Source organism: Danio rerio, chromosome 2, assembly GCF_052040795.2.
Source record: "Danio rerio strain M-AB ecotype USA chromosome 2, GRCz13ab, whole genome shotgun sequence".
In the NCBI taxonomy this organism is placed as follows: Eukaryota; Metazoa; Chordata; class Actinopteri; order Cypriniformes; family Danionidae; genus Danio; species Danio rerio.
In genome coordinates this window covers 53,225,001-53,242,854 of record NC_141022.1, presented here as the reverse complement: position 1 = coordinate 53,242,854, position 17,854 = coordinate 53,225,001, and the positions used below count along the sequence as shown (strand labels likewise).

Sequence of the window (17,854 nt, the reverse complement as noted above, 5' to 3'; positions counted from 1 at the left end):
ATTTCAAATAAAAAACACGTTTAATTTAAAAACTAAATGTCAATGATAACAAAATATTTTGGATTGCAAAAAATAAACAATTGTCCTATTATGCAGTTACCACAATTTTCATTGCACACTCATTAATTTTGCTCTCTTTTCTGCTGTCTTTTATTGCACATTTAGAATCTTTGCTTGCAGGTTGAAATGTTTTGCTTGTGAGTTGAAAAGTTTTGAACCCATGAATGCCAGGGTTAATTTTGTGTCTTTATTATTCAAACAAACATATGAAGTTTTTGACCAAAACTAGGTACAATGTAATTAAAAAATAAAAGATTTCAAATAATAAAAAACGTTTATTTAAAAAAAATCACACTGCAAAAAAATAAACTATTGCCATTTTATGCAGTTACCACCAGATTAATTCATTGTGTGCTCATTCATTTTGCTTTCGGTTTTGTTTCATTTTTGCGGATCTAAAATCTTTGCTTTTGAGTTGAAAAGTTTTGCGAGTTGAAAACTGCAGCTCAGTGGGCGGGATCTTATGAAACACCTTATTCTATTGGTCATCTTGATTGAGGTCACAGGTTGGCCACGCCCATTACATTTTCGCGCGGTTGGAATTGCCTTCCTGACAGGAGCGAGCTAATGGCTAGCAACAGGTCTTCTTTAAGGTAGGTTAACTGAAACTGTATAATAACTTGTGTATTACCATCCACATTTCCCATCTGATTATGTTACGACTGCTAGTATTAAACTCTAGTCAGCGATATTTTTGAATTTTCTCGATTAACATGATGTCGGCCATCAGTACTGTAACGTTACAGTTGTAAAGGGCAACGCAAGGCCAGTGTATTTTGGAAAATATACATTGATGTACCGTTAAAGTCAGGCTTTTTGTCTGTAGATGATGGCCAGGTGTACAGTAGGTCTGCAAACAGTCTGGGAAACATTATCGGCAGCCCGTTGCTCTTAGTTTCCACTCAAGAGCTGTCTCTTTGAACTGGAGCATCATATTCATTCTCCACTGTTAGAAAATGTAGTAACTCAGTGTAACGCTATGTGTATTTCATTATGAACTTGACAAATATTTATTTAGTATATTTCGTTTGGCATATGAATGTTAGTTCATACATTAGTTAACTTGAATTAATAATGCATAGCATATCTGTTAAGCCATGATTAATCTTTGTTAATGTTTACTAAACATATTAATGCATTTTAAATCATGATGAACGAGTTAGAGTTTGTTCAGCATAAACTGTTAACGTTAACTTAGTCAGGTTCTATTGTATCTCCTTATATTAACAGCTCAATGTAATTAGCCGATGTTTATATAATAAGAACAATTATGTTAGTAAAGAGTTAACGTTGGAGAGGTGCACACTTCATAATAAGCTTTCTGATTTCCTTAAAAAATGCTTAGTTACTAAGTGATAATCCATGTTAGTAAAGAGTTTACAAATGATAGTAACACATCATACAATGTTAAAGTCTTTGTTTTGAAAAGTAACGGCAGTTTGCAGGTGACCTTCGCTATATAATTTGTTTAGGCATTATTGCAACTGTTTGGTCTTTAAAGGAACTGTTATAAATCAGATGTAAAGTAATTTAAATGTGGTTAACAAAAGACAACAATACATAAACAAGAGAGATATGTGGAATATAAATATTACATTAATCAGAACAATTTTTCATCTGTTTCTTCAGTTTATTCTTACAGGTTGATCACTCAGTCTCATGGGGCGTAAAACATCTACTTTGACTCCTCGGATGTCCACATCTGCGCTGACTCCACAGACGTTTACATCTGCACTGTCTTAAATCAACAAATCAATATCTACAATGATTCCACTGGCGTCCACATCTGCATTATCTCCTTAGACATCAACATTTGGACTGACTGACCACAGACATTTATTATTCACTAAACTTATCAATCACCACCTGTGCTGTGTGTTGAATTTTTTTCTGGAATTGTGTAGGATTTGGACAATAGTAGATTTTGACTTTTTATAAATGATTATAAATATGATTTTTTTTATACATTTATTGTTTCCCTTTCTGGAATAAAGGAATATAAACAGCTCTTTAGTAATCATTTAATGAGTCATACAGTTTTATGTCTGTTTATTTTGCAATAAAGAAATATAAATGTTTTTTATTTTATTAATTCAGCTAAAGTATTTCCCAGCTGTAGCTTTCAATAACAAAAATTCTGTTACATAAACGGTATAATACACTTTACTACAGTAAAGCACTACAGCATGTCTGTATAAATTATATTTTTATGTGGAAGGAATGTGTAAGAGATACATTTATTTAGTAGTGCTTTTGCCAACATATATATATATATATGTATATATATATATATATATATATATATATATATATATATATATATATATATATATATATTTGCATAAGCGTGTTAAGTAATAATACAGTAGTTGTAGGGATGTTCAAAAATGCCTGTCAGCTATAATTTAATATGAAATCGTGGCAGCGACCTGAATCTACCTTTTAAATATGAGTTTACAGTCCATCTCATGATATACATATATATTACGTTTTCACGCGATTGTACTGGACTCCCTTTAGTGACCAGAGCGAGCAACAGGTCTTCTTCAAGGTAAGTTAACTGAAAGTGTATAATAACTTGAATATTACCATCCACATTTTCCTAAACTCTGTCTAGTCAGTGATATTGATGAATACTCTCGATTGACTAACATTAGATGAAATACGTGCAAGATATTAACAATACATGTGTTCAAAAGTATGTGCACAGCTGAGACGTGCACAACTGTTCTCCATCGCGTCTGCATCCAGATTATGTTGGTGGACATACAGCTAATCTGACTAGACAAAGTTTAATACTAGCAGTCGTAACATAATCAGATGGGAAATGTGGATGGTAATACACAAGTTATTATACAGTTTCAGTTAACCTACCTTAAAGAAGACCTGTTGCTAGCCATTAGCTCGCTCCTGTCACGGAAGACAATTCCAACCGCGCGAAAATTTAATAGGCGTGGCCAACCTGTGACCTCAATCAAGATGACCAATAGAATAAGGTGTTTCATAAGATCCCGCCCACTGAGCTGCAGTTTTCAACTCGCAAAACTTTTCAACTCAAAAGCAAAGATTTTAGATCCGCAAAAATGAAACAAAACCGAAAGCAAAATGAATGAGCACACAATGAATTAATCTGGTGGTAACTGCATAAAATGGCAATAGTTTATTTTTTTGCAGTGTGATTTTTTTTAAATAAACGTTTTTTATTATTTGAAATCTTTTATTTTTTAATTACATTGTACCTAGTTTTGGTCAAAAACTTCATATGTTTGTTTGAATAATAAAGACACAAAATTAACCCTGGCATTCATGGGTTCAAAACTTTTCAACTCACAAGCAAAACATTTCAACCTGCAAGCAAAGATTCTAAATGTGCAATAAAAGACAGCAGAAAAGAGAGCAAAATTAATGAGTGTGCAATGAAAATTGTGGTAACTGCATAATAGGACAATTGTTTATTTTTTGCAATCCAAAATATTTTGTTATCATTGACATAAGTTTTTTAATTAAACGTGTTTTTTATTTGAAATCTTAAATTTTTTAATTACTACATACTTAATTTTTCTTTAAAACTAAATATTTTTGATTGAATAATAAAGAAACAAATCTAGCTCCATAGCGGTTTAGATTAGATTAGATGTTGCATCATGATTGTATTGTCATTACACATTAACAAATACGAGGCAATGAAATACGAATGAAATAAGTATGAAATAAGTTATAAAGAGCAGTTATAGAAAAACTATGGTGATATTTACAAATGGATCTACTGTGAACATAAGGTTGTATTAGCTATGAACAGAGATTTACAATAAATGAATATATGTACATATATATGAGTAGGCCTATATGTTTCCTCCGGTTTCCCCCACAATCCAAAGACATGCAGTACAGGTGAATTGGGTAAGCCAAATTGTCCATAGTGCATGTATGTGTGCGAATGAGTTTGTATGGGTTTCCCAGTGATGGGCTGCAGCTGTAAGGGCCTCCGCTGCGTAAAACATATGTTAGATAAGTTGGCGGTTCATTCCGCTGTGGCGACCCCGGATTAATAAATTAACTAAGCCAAAAAGAAAATGAATAATTATATATATATATATATATATATATATATATATATATATATATATATATATATATATATATATATATATATATATATATACAGTTGAAGTCAGAATAATTACCCCCCTTTTGATTTTTTTTTCTCTTTTAAATATTTCCCAAATTATGTTTATTAGAGCAAGAAAATTTTCACAGTATGTCTGATAATATTTTTTCTTCTGGAGCAAGTCCTATTTGTTTTATTTCGACTAGAATAAAAGCAGTTTTTAATTTTTTAAAAACTATTTTTAGGACAAAATTATTTGCCCCTTTAAGCTCTTTTTTCAGTAGTCTACAAAACAAACCATCATTATAGAATAACTTGCCTAATTACCCTAGCCTGCCTAGTTAACCTTTAAATGTTAACTAATTTTAAGCCTTTAAGCCTTAATTTTAAACCTTTAAATGTCACTTTAAGCTGTATAGAAGTGTCTTGAAAATTATCTAGTCACATATTATTTACTGTCATCATGGCAAAGATAAAATAAATCAGTTATTAGAAATAGGTTTTTAAAACTATTATGCTTAGAAATGTGCTGAAACGATCTTTTCTCCATTAAACAAAAATCAGGGGAAAAAATAAACAGGGGCGCTAATTCAGGGGGCTAATAATTCTGACTTCAACTGTGTATATATATATATATATATACAAAACACACACACACACATATATACATATTTAAATTATATAAATAATTTCAAAAAGAAAGAAAAAGCCATATCTTCTATTTTTTGTTTATACTCTCACCGGTCACTTTATTAGGTACACCTGTCCAACTGCACGTTAATGGCAATAGTCAGCCAATCACATGGCAGCAACTTAATGCATTTTGGCACTTAAACATGGTCAAGACGATCTGCTGCAGTTCAAACCAAGCATCAGAATGAGGAAGAAAGGTGATTTAAGTGACTTTGAACGGTTGTTGGTGCCAGACGGGCTGGTCTAAATATTTCAGAAACTGCTGATCTTTCTAGGGTTAACAGAGAACAGTCTGAAAAAGAGAAAATATCCCGTGAGCGGCAGTTCTGTGGCCATTCAGAGGAGAATGGTCAGACTGGTTCCAGCTGATATTTGAAGAATATCGCACAGCATCAGCCAATCAGAACCAGATTCAAGAACCAGACAGAACTGTTGTATGAATGTGTACATACAATATATATATACATGTATACATATACACACACACACACACACACATCAACATCTATGAGTAATTGTTAGACTACGGGCACTTTTATGTTCTTTGATCATATATCCAAAAATATCTAAAATTTGTTTATATTCTTCTTTTATTGTCAAACTAATAATAAACTTCCTTTAAAAAAATACTACCTTTATATGTTTTTTCCTATTATTCAAACTCCTTTTAGGTGTCAAAATCATTGTTTTCTCCTTGTCACACACCCCGAGTTTTAAACTTCAACAATGAAAATAACATTTTTAATCATTATTTATCTGGTATCTAGTAATGTGTCTTGATTAAGCACAAATGAAATAATTGAAATATTTTATAGACATAAGCAGGATAAAGTTCAAAAGTTATTTGACACAGCTACAAAAACTTTTTAAATTGAAGAGCTCAAGATGCAGGTTTGTTAAAACAATTAAATGTAACTTGTAAATAGGTTAGCTGTACAGCAACATTCAAATCTGCTGTATAAGAAAGGCAGAAAACAAAAGCAAAACAGTGTAAAGATGTACAGTACATGAATCTACATCTACAAAGAAATACTTAATTGTCTGACTGAAAATACTTTGGTTCACAATAATAAAACATTCAAGAGTCATGAAGTCAGATTCAGAACTTCTTTTCTGAGTCCAGTCAAATATGAAATTTGTTTAAAAGCACAGTAACGCCACTAGAGGGCGAGTATGTGACTGAGTGTGGAATCATGGAAGATGTTGTCTTCGTTACAACCTACAGGACTCATTATGTTGATGGATGAGCTAAAGTATTCAACACATGTTATAGTATGAAGCAGAGTACGACTAAAGGCAAAAGTCAAATGAGAGAAACGCTGAAGCAATTTCGCAAAAAACTGCGTAGCCACCACTTCCTCTTCTTCTGCTCATGGTCACATGAAGAGGAACAGCACAGCACACATATTTAAGCATCTTTTGGTGTTTCCTAATCTAGGGCCATCTATAGTTACAAAAAAAAAAGAAAAAGAAAGTGTTGCGAACAAAATAAAGTATTGAGCAAAAAACTAGAAAAATAAAAACAAATTTTGCAAACAAAAATAAAGGAACGCAAAAAAAGTAGAAAACAAAACAAAAAATGTAATATTTGCAATTTTTAAAAAATATATTCATATATTTGTTAAATACTTTTTCAGTATTGCCTTTATGAAACTCTCAAGTCAATTGCAATGCTCATTTTGATTTGCGAGTTTTATCATTTAACCATTTAAACAGTCCCTCAAAAAACAAAGGATTCAGGTATTTTACCTCATACAGCATATAAAATACTTTATACAGCGATATATGGAAGATTTCCTTTGCGTCATGATGTGTTTATTCAATCATCATATATTAATGTATAATTATATTGTGGTAATAATTGGAGGGCTAACTCATCATTAAACCCATTCATAACTACTCATGAACTCCTTTTGCACGTCCGTCTGGTGCGTTTACACTGAATAACAATAGACAAGTGTTCTGTCAACATCAACATGAACAGTTTACACATAGAGTAGTTCATGAGAGTTAATGATGATGTGCCCCTCCAAGTCAAGTCACATTAACAGCTCATGAGTTCATGTTGATTACATTTTGCTGGTGTTGTGGTTAGTGCGTCAACACATGCACTTCGATGATCACGACGACCCAAGTAATTAAGGTAGCCTTTATTCACACTATACTCCTGTGAATCATGTTGTAATCAAAAGTAGTTCATGATTAGCACACGCCTTAACTCATCATTAATTCATAATAAAGTAATCTTTACATTATATTAATACATCATTATTCATGTACTGTTATTGTAAAGTGTTCAACCCGTGCTCATTCTGAAAACGTACCTCTATATTTCTGGAGAGTGCCAAATACGTCCCAGGAGCTACGTTTTTTTGCTGATTTTGTTTTCATGAATCCACAAGACGCTATTTGACACAAGATGTGTACGCTATTTGAGATCTCAAATTTGTCTCGCGAGTGCCATTTGCGCCTGCTGTTTTTTTACATAAGTCCACCAGAGGCCGCTGTTGACTGACTTGACTGACTGAATGACTGACAGATTTACTGACCCATCCTCCTCCTTCCATAAACCCAACCAATTGCATTAATTTATCTATCCACTCACTTCCTAAACCCAACCAACAATTTTCAAAAGCAATCCAGAAAAAGAAAAAAAAATCAGATTTTACCACATTCTCACCATGGTTTTTACTTGTTCATTTTATTTTTAAGCTTCTGTTTTTGTCTTATCTGCTTTCTGGAATCGTTCTTCACCAGACTCGAACCCCATCATCGTGGTTAACTCCTCTCTGCATCTCAAGTCCACCGTCATACATGGTGAACTACTGAACAAACTGGTAACAATGGAGAAGCTGTCCATATGAAGGTAAGCAGTCAGCTGGTAATTGCAAAAAGGAACTGTGTCACACCGCCCTCTAGCGTTCCTTTTAAAGTCGAAATGCAGCCATACGTAGCTCTGGCTACATAATTCACGATCTCCAGAAACATATATAGGGCTACGGTTTCAGAATGAGCCTGTGTTGAATGTGTTACCAAAATAATCCTATTGTGCCTTTAACTGAGTTGTGTCACAGCTTTATAAGTTGTTTGCTTTCTTCCTACTGTGAAGTAGGTAACGCTGCTCCACGTGTCTCCTGTCATCTTCTGCAGCAAAGTCTGGAAGAAAAAAACCCAAACCATCATCACAGATACTACAGAGTGACATTTATTATCTGATGTTCACATTAGGAAAACGAAGAGTCTCACCTCAACATCATCATAGTCTGAATCTTCCACCTGTTTGACACCTGAGAGGTGAGAATATGTTCACAGATCACAGTTGTGTAGACTCATGTTGGTTTATATTTGACTGCAGATTTTCAGCTCTAAAACTTCTCTGATATGAACGTGTGTATCAGCCTACAGCTTTGTGCTGATCTTTGTTTTTCAGAGTCTCTTATAGAGATTCATTATAAATCTAAAGAAACCAAGTGGTCGACCTGTAAAAATGCTACAAATGATTTCAGCACTGTTGCTTCACAGCAAGAAGGTCGCGGGTTTGCATCATGATTGGGCCAGTTGGCCTTTTTGTGTGGAGTTTGCATGTTCTCCCAGTTGTTGGCGTGGGTTTCTTCAGGGTGCTCCGGTTTCCTCCACAGACCAAACAAATGCGCTATAAGTGAATAGAATGAACTAATTTTTCCGTAGTGTATGAGTGTGTGTATTTATATAAGTGTGTATGGGTGTTTCCCAGTACTGGGTTGCAGCTGAAAGGGCATCCGCTGTGTAAAGCATATGCTGGATAAGTTGGTGGTTCATTACGCTGTGGCAACCCCTAATAAATAAGGGACTAAGTCAAAGGAAAATGAATGAATTGAGCGTTTGGGACAGTGATGAGACAGTATTCATGATTTAAAGCTTTAATTTTGGGCCAGTCACATTGTTAAGCTGTGTTTTCTGCTAATAAAGAAACTCAGGAAAAGATATGAGATCAAATGTTTTAGTATTTGTGAGATGCACATACCTTTTCTATTCTTGCAGACACAGTAAAGGATCAAACCAGCAAATGCTATTATCATTATTATCACTCCAGTAATCAACACATTCATGAAAGATTGACCAATGGCTTTTGAGGGTTCTAGTGGTCTTTCTTTCTCTGGAATGTAAAAACAATCAAAAATCTATAATAATTAGTCAAATAATGTTTTGTACACAAATAAGGTATGATTTTTTTGTGTGTAGTAGGAGCAGATCTTACCTCTACAGAGTGGTTTAATCTCTATTTTCTCTTTTTTCCAGCTGACAGGATTGCTGTAGTTACAGATGATCAACTCCTCACTGCAGGACAGGATGAGGGTGTAGTTCTCCTGTGATGTCACTTCCTCTGGTGAGCATTGGTTGTTCTGATAGCTAGAGTCAATGATGAGGTCTTGAGCTCTGCATGTGAAGTTTACAGTACAGGAGTCACTGCTGGTTGAGTTTACAGTCAGAACAGGAGAATCCACTGCGTCTGAAACACACATTTACACTGACAAGATCACAATCAGCCGAGTGATACGATATACTGTCACAGCTGAAGACCAAACCATTTATACACATACAGGAATTTTAACTAGTCAATAATAAGTGCAGTAGAGATACAATCCTAAACTAAAGACAAAGTGTTGTAAACTGATTTAAATCTGCACATCTGAAGTGAAAAACTGAACATTAAATACATTTATGAATTACGAATGACGTCTTTTATGGAGAAACATGTTAAATCACACACAGAAATGACACTCACCTATAACAGACACTCTGTATACAACAATGTCTTTTGTTAAGTATCCGATTATTCTTGCTGTGTATCGTCCACTGTCTGCCTTCTGCATGTTCTTCAGTGTCAGAGAGAAGCTTGTTTCATTAAACTCTATTCTGTTCTGATAAGATGGGTGACGTCTAATCTTCTTATATTCATGAAAATATTTAACTATATTCCCTGATTTATCATTAATCCAGAATAAATCATCAAACTCTGGTAGTGGTTGTGTCTGTAAATCCAGCTGAACAGAATCTCCAGTCTGCACAAACACAGAGATCTCAGCACTGAACCCTGAGGAGAGAGAAAGACGCCGTTCAGTAGATTCACTTTACACTTTCATCTAATTCCATCAACTTTCACATTTAATTAAACAATGACGTTAAAGAAATTAAAGCAGTCATTTTCCCCTCAAAGTATCAATTCATATCATTTAGCATCGTCCTCATACAAACTAGATCACTTTGATATTCACATTCAATACATTTTTAAGGAAACACTCGCAGGACAAATTTAAAACAAAGAGAGCAAAAACAACTTTACGAAAAAAAACCCTGGAAATAATCAAAATCTATAGAGAATGCAGTAATCAATCAATCAATCCACACATATACAGATATTCTGTTTTGATGAAAGATGATTGTCAACATATATAGCAATAGAATTTAATATGAAATGTAAAAATCTTTAAGGGCTGTACATCACCACCAATATCTTATGTTAATCCACAACAATGCCTCATGTAAGAGCAGATAGACATTTGTTTCTTCTGTTATATTAAACGTCTTTTATTAGCATCCAAATGCTGGATCAACTATTGCTGAATAAAGATATTAGCTTAGCTTTAACCTCATCAGACATTTAGCACTGAAATGACAAAACACAAGACCATTACATTCTTCTACATTTGTTAATCAACTCTCTTACCTGTTTCAGAGATGAGGACAAGAATGAAGGACACAAGAAGACGATCGACTCCCATTGTAACAAACATCAAGATGGCTGATGGTGAGTTTTTAAAACAGGAAGTCACTAAATATGTGTGTAATGACAATTACACAATAGCTCAGTTCACTGTTGGTCAACTGCTGGACAAATGTTAGCTAGGTGTAAGACATTTAGCATGATAATATTACGCATTTAGCTTTAAGACTTGACACTAAGGTTTAAGGCTTAAATCTCCATTTCATGAGCAGTATTTGGACGGTCGTGTCAGAATTTGGTGCAAATTAAATGAAAGCATGGATCATCCTGCCTTGTATCAGGTGTTCAGGCTGCTGATGGTGTAGTGCTGTGAGGAGTTTTTCACTTTGGGCTCTTCAGTAACAAAGTGGCATCATTTAAATGTTGCATACTTCCATATGTATTGTAACTGAGCATGTCCATTTCTTTATAAGCAGTGAACCAGTCTCACGAAGGGGATTTCCAGCAGGATAATCAGCATAACACAAACAGGGCATCAGTAACAATACTAATAAATGGCTATTTTAATTACACTGGACAACCAAAGGCATTTGTTGAAGTGTTTGAGCAGATTTGCTCATTCTCAACACTTGTCCACGAGAAGCTTGACATAAAATGAAAATAAAATAGATCCATATACACCATTATAAACATTAAAACACATTAGAAACACACAAACATTATAATTCTTTACATCAAATTGCTATTGCTAATTAGGTTTTTGCTCTTACCTTTTAACTCATACAACTTAGTGTTGTGCAGGTATTTTGCACAATTTTTATGTAAAACTTTGTGTTGTGTTTACCCCTTTGCGTACAACATTTCTTTCTTTTTTGCACATTAAATTTTGTAGGCTAAAATGATGATTTTTTTTTGGCTCAGCACTGTTTATTTTTTTGCACAATAATATTTTAGGCCAGAAACTTTTTTTTCAACATTTTTATTTGCATCTCTTTCTCTTTCTCATTCACACTCTCCCCAGTCTTCTTCTTTTGCTTCTTCTCCTCATCATCCTTCTGCTTTTCCTGCTGTCTATTTTCTTGCTTCTTTTTCTTTTCTCCTCCTTTGGCTTTTCTTCCTCCTCCTCCTCTGTTTCTTCCTCCTTCATCTCCTCTTCATTATTATCCATCTCTTTCTCTTCATTTTCTTCCATCCTCTCCTCCTTTACCTCCATCTCCTTCTCTATCAACTTCTCCTCCTTCTTCTCCTCTTTTATCCTGTTATTTCTTTTTCTCCTCCTCATTCTCTTTTTAATGTTTTCATTTTCCTCCTCCTCATCTTTCATCTTCTCCTGCTTTACTTTCATCTCTTTTTCATTCTTATCCTCCTTCTCTTCATTTTCTTTCAAACTCTCCTCTTTTATCTTCATCTCTTCCTCATTGTTCTCCTCCTCATCATCTTTCATCTTCTCCTCCTTTACTTTTATCTCTTTTTCATTCTTATCCTCCTCCTCCTCTTCATTTTCTTTCAAACTCTCCTCTTTTATCTTCATCTCTTCTTTCACCACCTCCTCCTCTTTCTTTTCCTCCTCCTCCTTCATCTTGCTATTTCTCTTTCTCCTCCTCCTCTTCTTAATCTTTTCCTCCTTGTCCTTCTCATCGTTCATCCTCATCTCCTCCACCTCCTCCTCTTTGTTGACATGCTCTGTGTTGTGTGTCTTCATGTCATCTTTCTCATCCACCTGCAGAACAAAACCAAACTCAAGTCAGTTCACATGTAAGCAGATATCATTCCTCTCACTGATCCTGAAACAGACTCTTGATATATTAGTGAAAGCATCAGGAGAACATGCATTAAACAGTTGGTCATCTTTATATACTCACCTTTAGGTCGTCATTCACACAACTCTCTTCATGATTATGAGTGATGACAAGAGCAACCTTCAGACTCTGGTCAGACTCGGATGGGCAGAGAATGTCATCTGTCAATAGAGAAATGATTACAGTTACACAGTTTACACAGTCATTCTCAAGGCGATGTTAAACTTGGGTGAAGTGTAATTAAAAACACAAGTTATTCATCACATCATAGGTAAAAAAAATTAGCAATAAATATAATTATTTACCATCAGAGTCTGCAGGGTCAGAGAGCTGCTCCTCAGTCTGGCCAAAGCAGGACATCCTGAAGAGTTTTCTGGCAGCTTTGAGGAAATTGGCCACTTTACTCTTTTTCCTCTTTGTTGTTCCCTCGTCCTCCTCCACCTCATCTATTAAGAGAAATGATTGTAGTTTACACACTTTTTAGATCTCGACATGTAAATCAAGGAAACTCATACTCATTTCACAAAATAAATTTGACTTACAATCATTGCCAATGTCAGGCGTTTGCTTGAACTGCGGCGTCTCTTTCTGCCTTCGGAAGATCTTGTTTTTCCTGGCAGGTTTCAGGAAAGAGGGCAGTTTTAAGCGCCGGTTTTTCTTTGGCTTCTCCATCACAGTTGTACTTGTGATCTCCATATTCAGTTCGTTGTTCGCCATATAGACACAGTTTGTTCGCTCGGACAGAATCAGCGATCGTTCTTGCTACTGTAAACCAACAATGTTAAATGTGTCTGCTGCAGGTATTCTGGTGTGATGTAGAGATTCTGTACGCATCATCAGATTCTAAATGTTCTAAAAGTGTTCTCTGCCTCAGTGTTTACTTTTAAAAGTGAAATGACTGAAGATAAATGCAAAGACCAAAGACTATATAGAATACACTTAAAGAGACTTTAATATTATATAAAATTAAATATGATCAGCTCAAGAAATCTAAATAATGATAAAAGCTGTTTTTAATTGCAATTTATATGTTCAGTTAATTAAATGAAGATTTAATTGAAGACAAATTGTTGAGCCCTCCTCCTGTCTTTGCAAATTGCTACCAAAGCTTATAGAGGACAAAACCTGCAGAAACAATAAATAAATACGCAAATGAATACAAAAATAAGTAAATTAATTCATAGATTCCTGCATCAATAAAACAATAATAAAAAAAATTGTAAATAAATTCACAAATTCCAGCATCAATAAATAAATGAATACGCAAATAAATAAACATATAAATCCCCCCCCCCCCCCCTTCAAGCGTTTATTTATTTTTTCATCTTTATATTGTAAAATCCGTTGAATATTTTTTTTATGATTAATTAATTATTAATGACTATACATTTTTTATTATTCATTCATTTTCCTTTGGCTTAGTCCCTTTTTTCATCAGGTATCTACCACAGTGGAATGAACCACCAACTATTCCAGCATATGTTTTCACAGTGGTGACGCAGTAGGTAGTGCTGTCGCCTCACAGCAAGAAGGTCGCTGGTTAGAACCTCGGCTCAGTAGGCGTTTCTGTGTGGAGTTTGCATGTTCTTCCTGCATTCGCGTGGGTTTCCTCCGGGTGCTCCGGTTTCCCCCACAGTCCAAAGACATTCGGTACAGGTGAATTGGGAGGGCTAAATTGTCCCTAGTGTATGCGTGTGAATGAGTGTGTATGGACGTTTCCCAGAGATGAATTGAGGCTGGAAGGTCATCTGCTGTGTAAAAACGCGCTGGTTAAGTTGGAGGTTCATTCCGCTGTGGAAACCCCGGAATAATAAAGGGACTAAGCCGAAAAGACAATTAATAAATGAATGTTTTCCAGCGGATAACGGCTATACAGTTGAAAGCAAAATATTAAGCCTTCCTGTGAAATTTAAAATCTTTTGCGAATATTTACATTTAACAGAGCAAGGACATTTTTCCAGTTGTTGCTAGATCGGATATGGTTGAGGCCAGAAGTTAACGAGAATACATTGTATTATTTATTAAATTTCCAATACATTGTATTTTATTAACGCCTACCCCCAGCCCAACCGTCACAGTAACGTAAAAACAGTAGTTGTACTGAGTATTATTTATGCTGTCTATTAAATTATCCAATAAATAGTATTTTTTAACGCCTACCCCCACCTCAACCCTACCCAATCGTCACAGTACTGTAAAATATTAATGTTTGTTATACAGTGTCATTAAAAATGCTGCTATATTAAATGGCATATCACACTTCCGGCCAGCCGCATAGCCGATCTAGACCTAATCCATTTTTCCACAGTATTTCCTATTTTATATTTCTTGTTTAGAAAAAAAAGCTTTTTTTTAGCAAAGTTTTCTTTGTGATACTCAAACCACAAAACTTTACACTTTATAAATGAACTTTTAATTGATGTATTGTAGTTTAATGTGACTAATTCATCATATTAGCAATAGTGTATAGACCATTTGTCAAATCAAATCTTCATAGTTTAAAGTGTTTTGCTTGCTGTATTTGAAATATGATTTAATACAGAATTCAAACATTTAAAATGTTACATTGTGATCACTGAGATTTAACAAATATTATGTGCGATGTGCACTGTAATCCTCAATAGCCTGTTTATAATGTACAAAATACACAACCATTCAAAAGTGGTGTGTAATTATTTGATTTAAAACACAGTAAATACAGCAAAATGGTGATTTTTATTTTCAGTTTAAAATGTTCTGTTTACTAAAAAAAATCCTGCTGCCTTAAATTTTTAAGCTGAATCAAATTCCATTGAGCTTATATTATGCTAAACTGACTTAAAACAGCTTGCGAAACTTATAAATTTAAATTAGAATATGATTAACTCAATAAGTTACAATGACCTAAAGCATATGCTGTCAGGACTAATTTATTGTATAATTGTCTACAGCAGAGGTTCTTAACTTTTTTCATCAAGTACCACCTCAGAAAAAAAATAGTCTCTCCAAGTACCACCAAAATGAGCTGTATTGAAATACAGTAACGTGGTAAGCCAAGTAAAGCAGCTACAACTCTGCAGAGTAAAAAAAATGTGTCAGAATACCTCAGAAATATAGGCTATATGTCATATATGGCATATTATATACATCATTTTTGATAAATTTTGAAATATATGTACAGTAGCATGTACATAACATATTTCATTCCTCCGTGTACACTGTCAGAAAAAATGTGCAAAATTTGTACCTTTAGGGGTACAATGGCTTGTCACTGGGGCAGTACCCTCAAGGGTACACCTGTTGTACCCTTTCACATGGGTACATATTTGTACCCTAGCAGTATGTACCTTAATGGGTCAAATATGTACCTCTGCTGACCAATTTGTACCTTACTTGGGCTATGGTACAATAATGTACCTTTAAAAAAGGTACAATTTCTCCCCCATAGGGATTAATTTTGTACCCTTTCATTTAAGAATTGTACTCCATACACATTAAATTTCATTTATCACATTTATTAAACATTAAATATCAACATTTTTACAAGATGAATGTTTAAACATTACATCATTTTAAAATAATAAAAAACAATATTTTTCCATGAGTACAAACTGCACGATAATTGTACTTTTATACTTGTAACATTATCACAAACACTCATTGAAAGATTCAAAACAATTACATTGTCACCTTTTTAAAGGATTAAAAGTTTTAAACTATCACAATGTCCTACCAGATGCATAAACTTAAAAAAAATAGCTGCTTAAACATTTTATGAAACAGCAAAAATGCTTAATATTATTTTTTTTAACACCAGTACATCCCATTTCACTGAGCATTTTACCAATGTAACAAAGTAATTTTTCTAAAACAGCACTAGACCTCATGAAGTATATTTTTGTTAGTGCACTGCATTCTACATTTTCTAAAAGCATCAAGAATCTCAAAGCAATCTTTTTCCATACAGTAAATTGAAACATGTTACTTACTATATACCCTTAAACATTTTAGATCTCAAAAACACATTTGATCAAACAGTATTACATATTTGATTTAAAATTTCTAAACATTCTTAAACAGTTTATCAGCAGAGTATGTTTCAAGAGCCTGAAAGTCCATCTGTCTTGGTTTATAACACCCCATTCAAAGTCAACTCCTACTGTATTTGCATGGAAATAGGAATCATACAACAGCAGTATTATAAACTTGCCACACAGAAACCAGTGCAGTATTGACATTTAAAATGTATTTCATTAGGAAAGAGTCATTTCTTCTCCATTAGCAGTCTCACATGCTCACAAAAATGTGTCAATCTCATCAAGGATGTTGGGCGGAAAAAATTCTTAGCATTGTGTCATCTTGTGCTTCTCGGTTGATTTGGGTAATGTTATTGAAATGTCTATAGCTGCTAGTCTTAAAATACTGATGCAGACTCGAAACGCATGCAAAAAAGTAAATGCAAAGATCCAAGCATTGCTGTTTGATGCAGACCCAGCAATACCAGTTCTCTCGGACAGCTGCACTGAGTTGTTTTTCTTGTAATTTTGGATCTCCATCTTCACACCGTTGCTGATGTTCAAATTTAAATTGTTGTTCCATCTCGGGGAGTTGCTGATGTTCATCCTTTGCATTCTTTATGTAGCGTGGATAAGCCCAGTTTAAAACACAGTAAACGGCGAAGGATGTAATAATGCCTTTTAACTCCTATTCTCCAACACTTTGCAAAGGACTTTCAACCATCTGTAGAGGTGGGTAGGAAGCATCATCATCATCCCACTGTGAAAATTAAAAGAAAAAAGACATCAATAAACAATGTAAAATCTGTCAGAACTGCATAACATCTATCAGAGTATTACAAAGTGTTTAACCAACAGTACCCAAACCTCTCCCAGTGTAATTACTGTAGGCAATCAACTTTCTCTTTAAAGATATGGGGGAGCAGAATTAGAGCAGCACGAAAGTCTGAATCTATTGTAAAATAAAATCATCCATTTATTTATTTTATTTTCGGCTTAGTCCCTTTATTAATCTGGGGTCGCCACAGCGGAATGAACCGCCAACTTATCTAGCACGCGTTTTATGCAGGGAATGCCCTTCTAGCTGCAACCCATCACTGGAAAACACCCATACACACTTATTCACACACATACATATGGCCAATTTAGCTTACCCAATTCACCTGTAGCACGTCTTTGGACTTGTGGAGGAAACCGGAGCACCCGGAGGAAACCCACGCCAACATGGGGAGAACATGCAAACTCCATACAGAAATGCCAACTGACCCAGCTGAGTCTCGAACCAGCAACCTTCTTGATGTGAGGCGATCGTGCTACCCACTGCGCCACCTTAAAATAAAGACAAAAAATTAACAAAGTACTCTTAAATAATTTAATCATATAAAAGGACCCGTTTTTAAAATAAAGAAAAAAAATATTGGAACGTTTAGCAAATGCTGAATAAAAGATATTTAATGTATTTTTATGAATTACATTTTTTAAAGAAAAACATTGA

At 34.4% G+C, this 17,854-nt stretch overlaps 2 protein-coding genes and 1 long non-coding RNA gene across 5 annotated transcripts; 1 reads left to right on the top strand and 2 right to left on the bottom strand.

Moving 5' to 3' along the window:
* The first annotated feature begins 594 nt into the window (after positions 1-594).
* Positions 595-2,065, top strand: LOC147846512 (uncharacterized). Its single transcript, XR_015479086.1, has 2 exons — positions 595-653; positions 1,690-2,065. It is a non-coding gene; the product is annotated as an uncharacterized LOC147846512 (long non-coding RNA).
* A 2,829-nt stretch (positions 2,066-4,894) lies between these two features.
* LOC147846511 (CD48 antigen-like) lies at positions 4,895-10,668 on the bottom strand. 2 transcript variants are annotated; one of them, XM_087241563.1, is made up of 6 exons: positions 10,569-10,668; positions 9,627-9,935; positions 9,099-9,350; positions 8,865-8,996; positions 8,108-8,148; positions 4,895-8,017 (listed from the first exon to the last, which is right to left on the bottom strand). In XM_087241563.1, the coding sequence occupies exons 1-6, from the start codon at positions 10,633-10,635 to the stop codon at positions 7,916-7,918; spliced, it is 903 nt and encodes a 300-aa protein (XP_087097689.1). In that variant the 5' UTR covers positions 10,636-10,668; the 3' UTR covers positions 4,895-7,915. The 2 variants fall into 2 exon arrangements, with proteins under 2 accessions (XP_087097689.1, XP_087097690.1); XM_087241564.1 differs by having other exon boundaries at positions 8,108-8,137; positions 10,569-10,666.
* Positions 10,669-10,681: 13 nt separating this feature from the next.
* LOC147846510 (uncharacterized) lies at positions 10,682-14,547 on the bottom strand. 2 transcript variants are annotated; one of them, XM_087241507.1, is made up of 4 exons: positions 12,916-14,547; positions 12,670-12,810; positions 12,428-12,525; positions 10,682-12,285 (listed from the first exon to the last, which is right to left on the bottom strand). In XM_087241507.1, the coding sequence occupies exons 1-4, from the start codon at positions 13,079-13,081 to the stop codon at positions 11,572-11,574; spliced, it is 1,119 nt and encodes a 372-aa protein (XP_087097633.1). In that variant the 5' UTR covers positions 13,082-14,547; the 3' UTR covers positions 10,682-11,571. The 2 variants fall into 2 exon arrangements, with proteins under 2 accessions (XP_087097633.1, XP_087097632.1); XM_087241506.1 differs by having other exon boundaries at positions 12,907-13,518.
* Between the last annotated feature and the right edge of the window lie 3,307 nt (positions 14,548-17,854).

Excerpts from the sequence above, each read along its gene's own strand:
- LOC147846511 (XM_087241563.1), bottom strand. The coding sequence starts at position 10,635 with ATGTTTGTTACAATGGGAGTCGATCGTCTTCTTGTGTCCTTCATTCTT. Across the intron at positions 8,997-9,098 it reads GATTAAACCACTCTGTAGAG|AGAAAGAAAGACCACTAGAA; the intron begins GTAAGATCTGCT and ends TTTACATTCCAG. Across the intron at positions 8,149-8,864 it reads TGTCTGCAAGAATAGAAAAG|GTGTCAAACAGGTGGAAGAT; the intron begins GTATGTGCATCT and ends CTCACCTCTCAG.
- LOC147846510 (XM_087241506.1), bottom strand. The coding sequence starts at position 13,081 with ATGGCGAACAACGAACTGAATATGGAGATCACAAGTACAACTGTGATG. Across the intron at positions 12,811-12,906 it reads GCCTGACATTGGCAATGATT|ATGAGGTGGAGGAGGACGAG; the intron begins GTAAGTCAAATT and ends TTCTCTTAATAG. Across the intron at positions 12,286-12,427 it reads GTGTGAATGACGACCTAAAG|GTGGATGAGAAAGATGACAT; the intron begins GTGAGTATATAA and ends TTTGTTCTGCAG.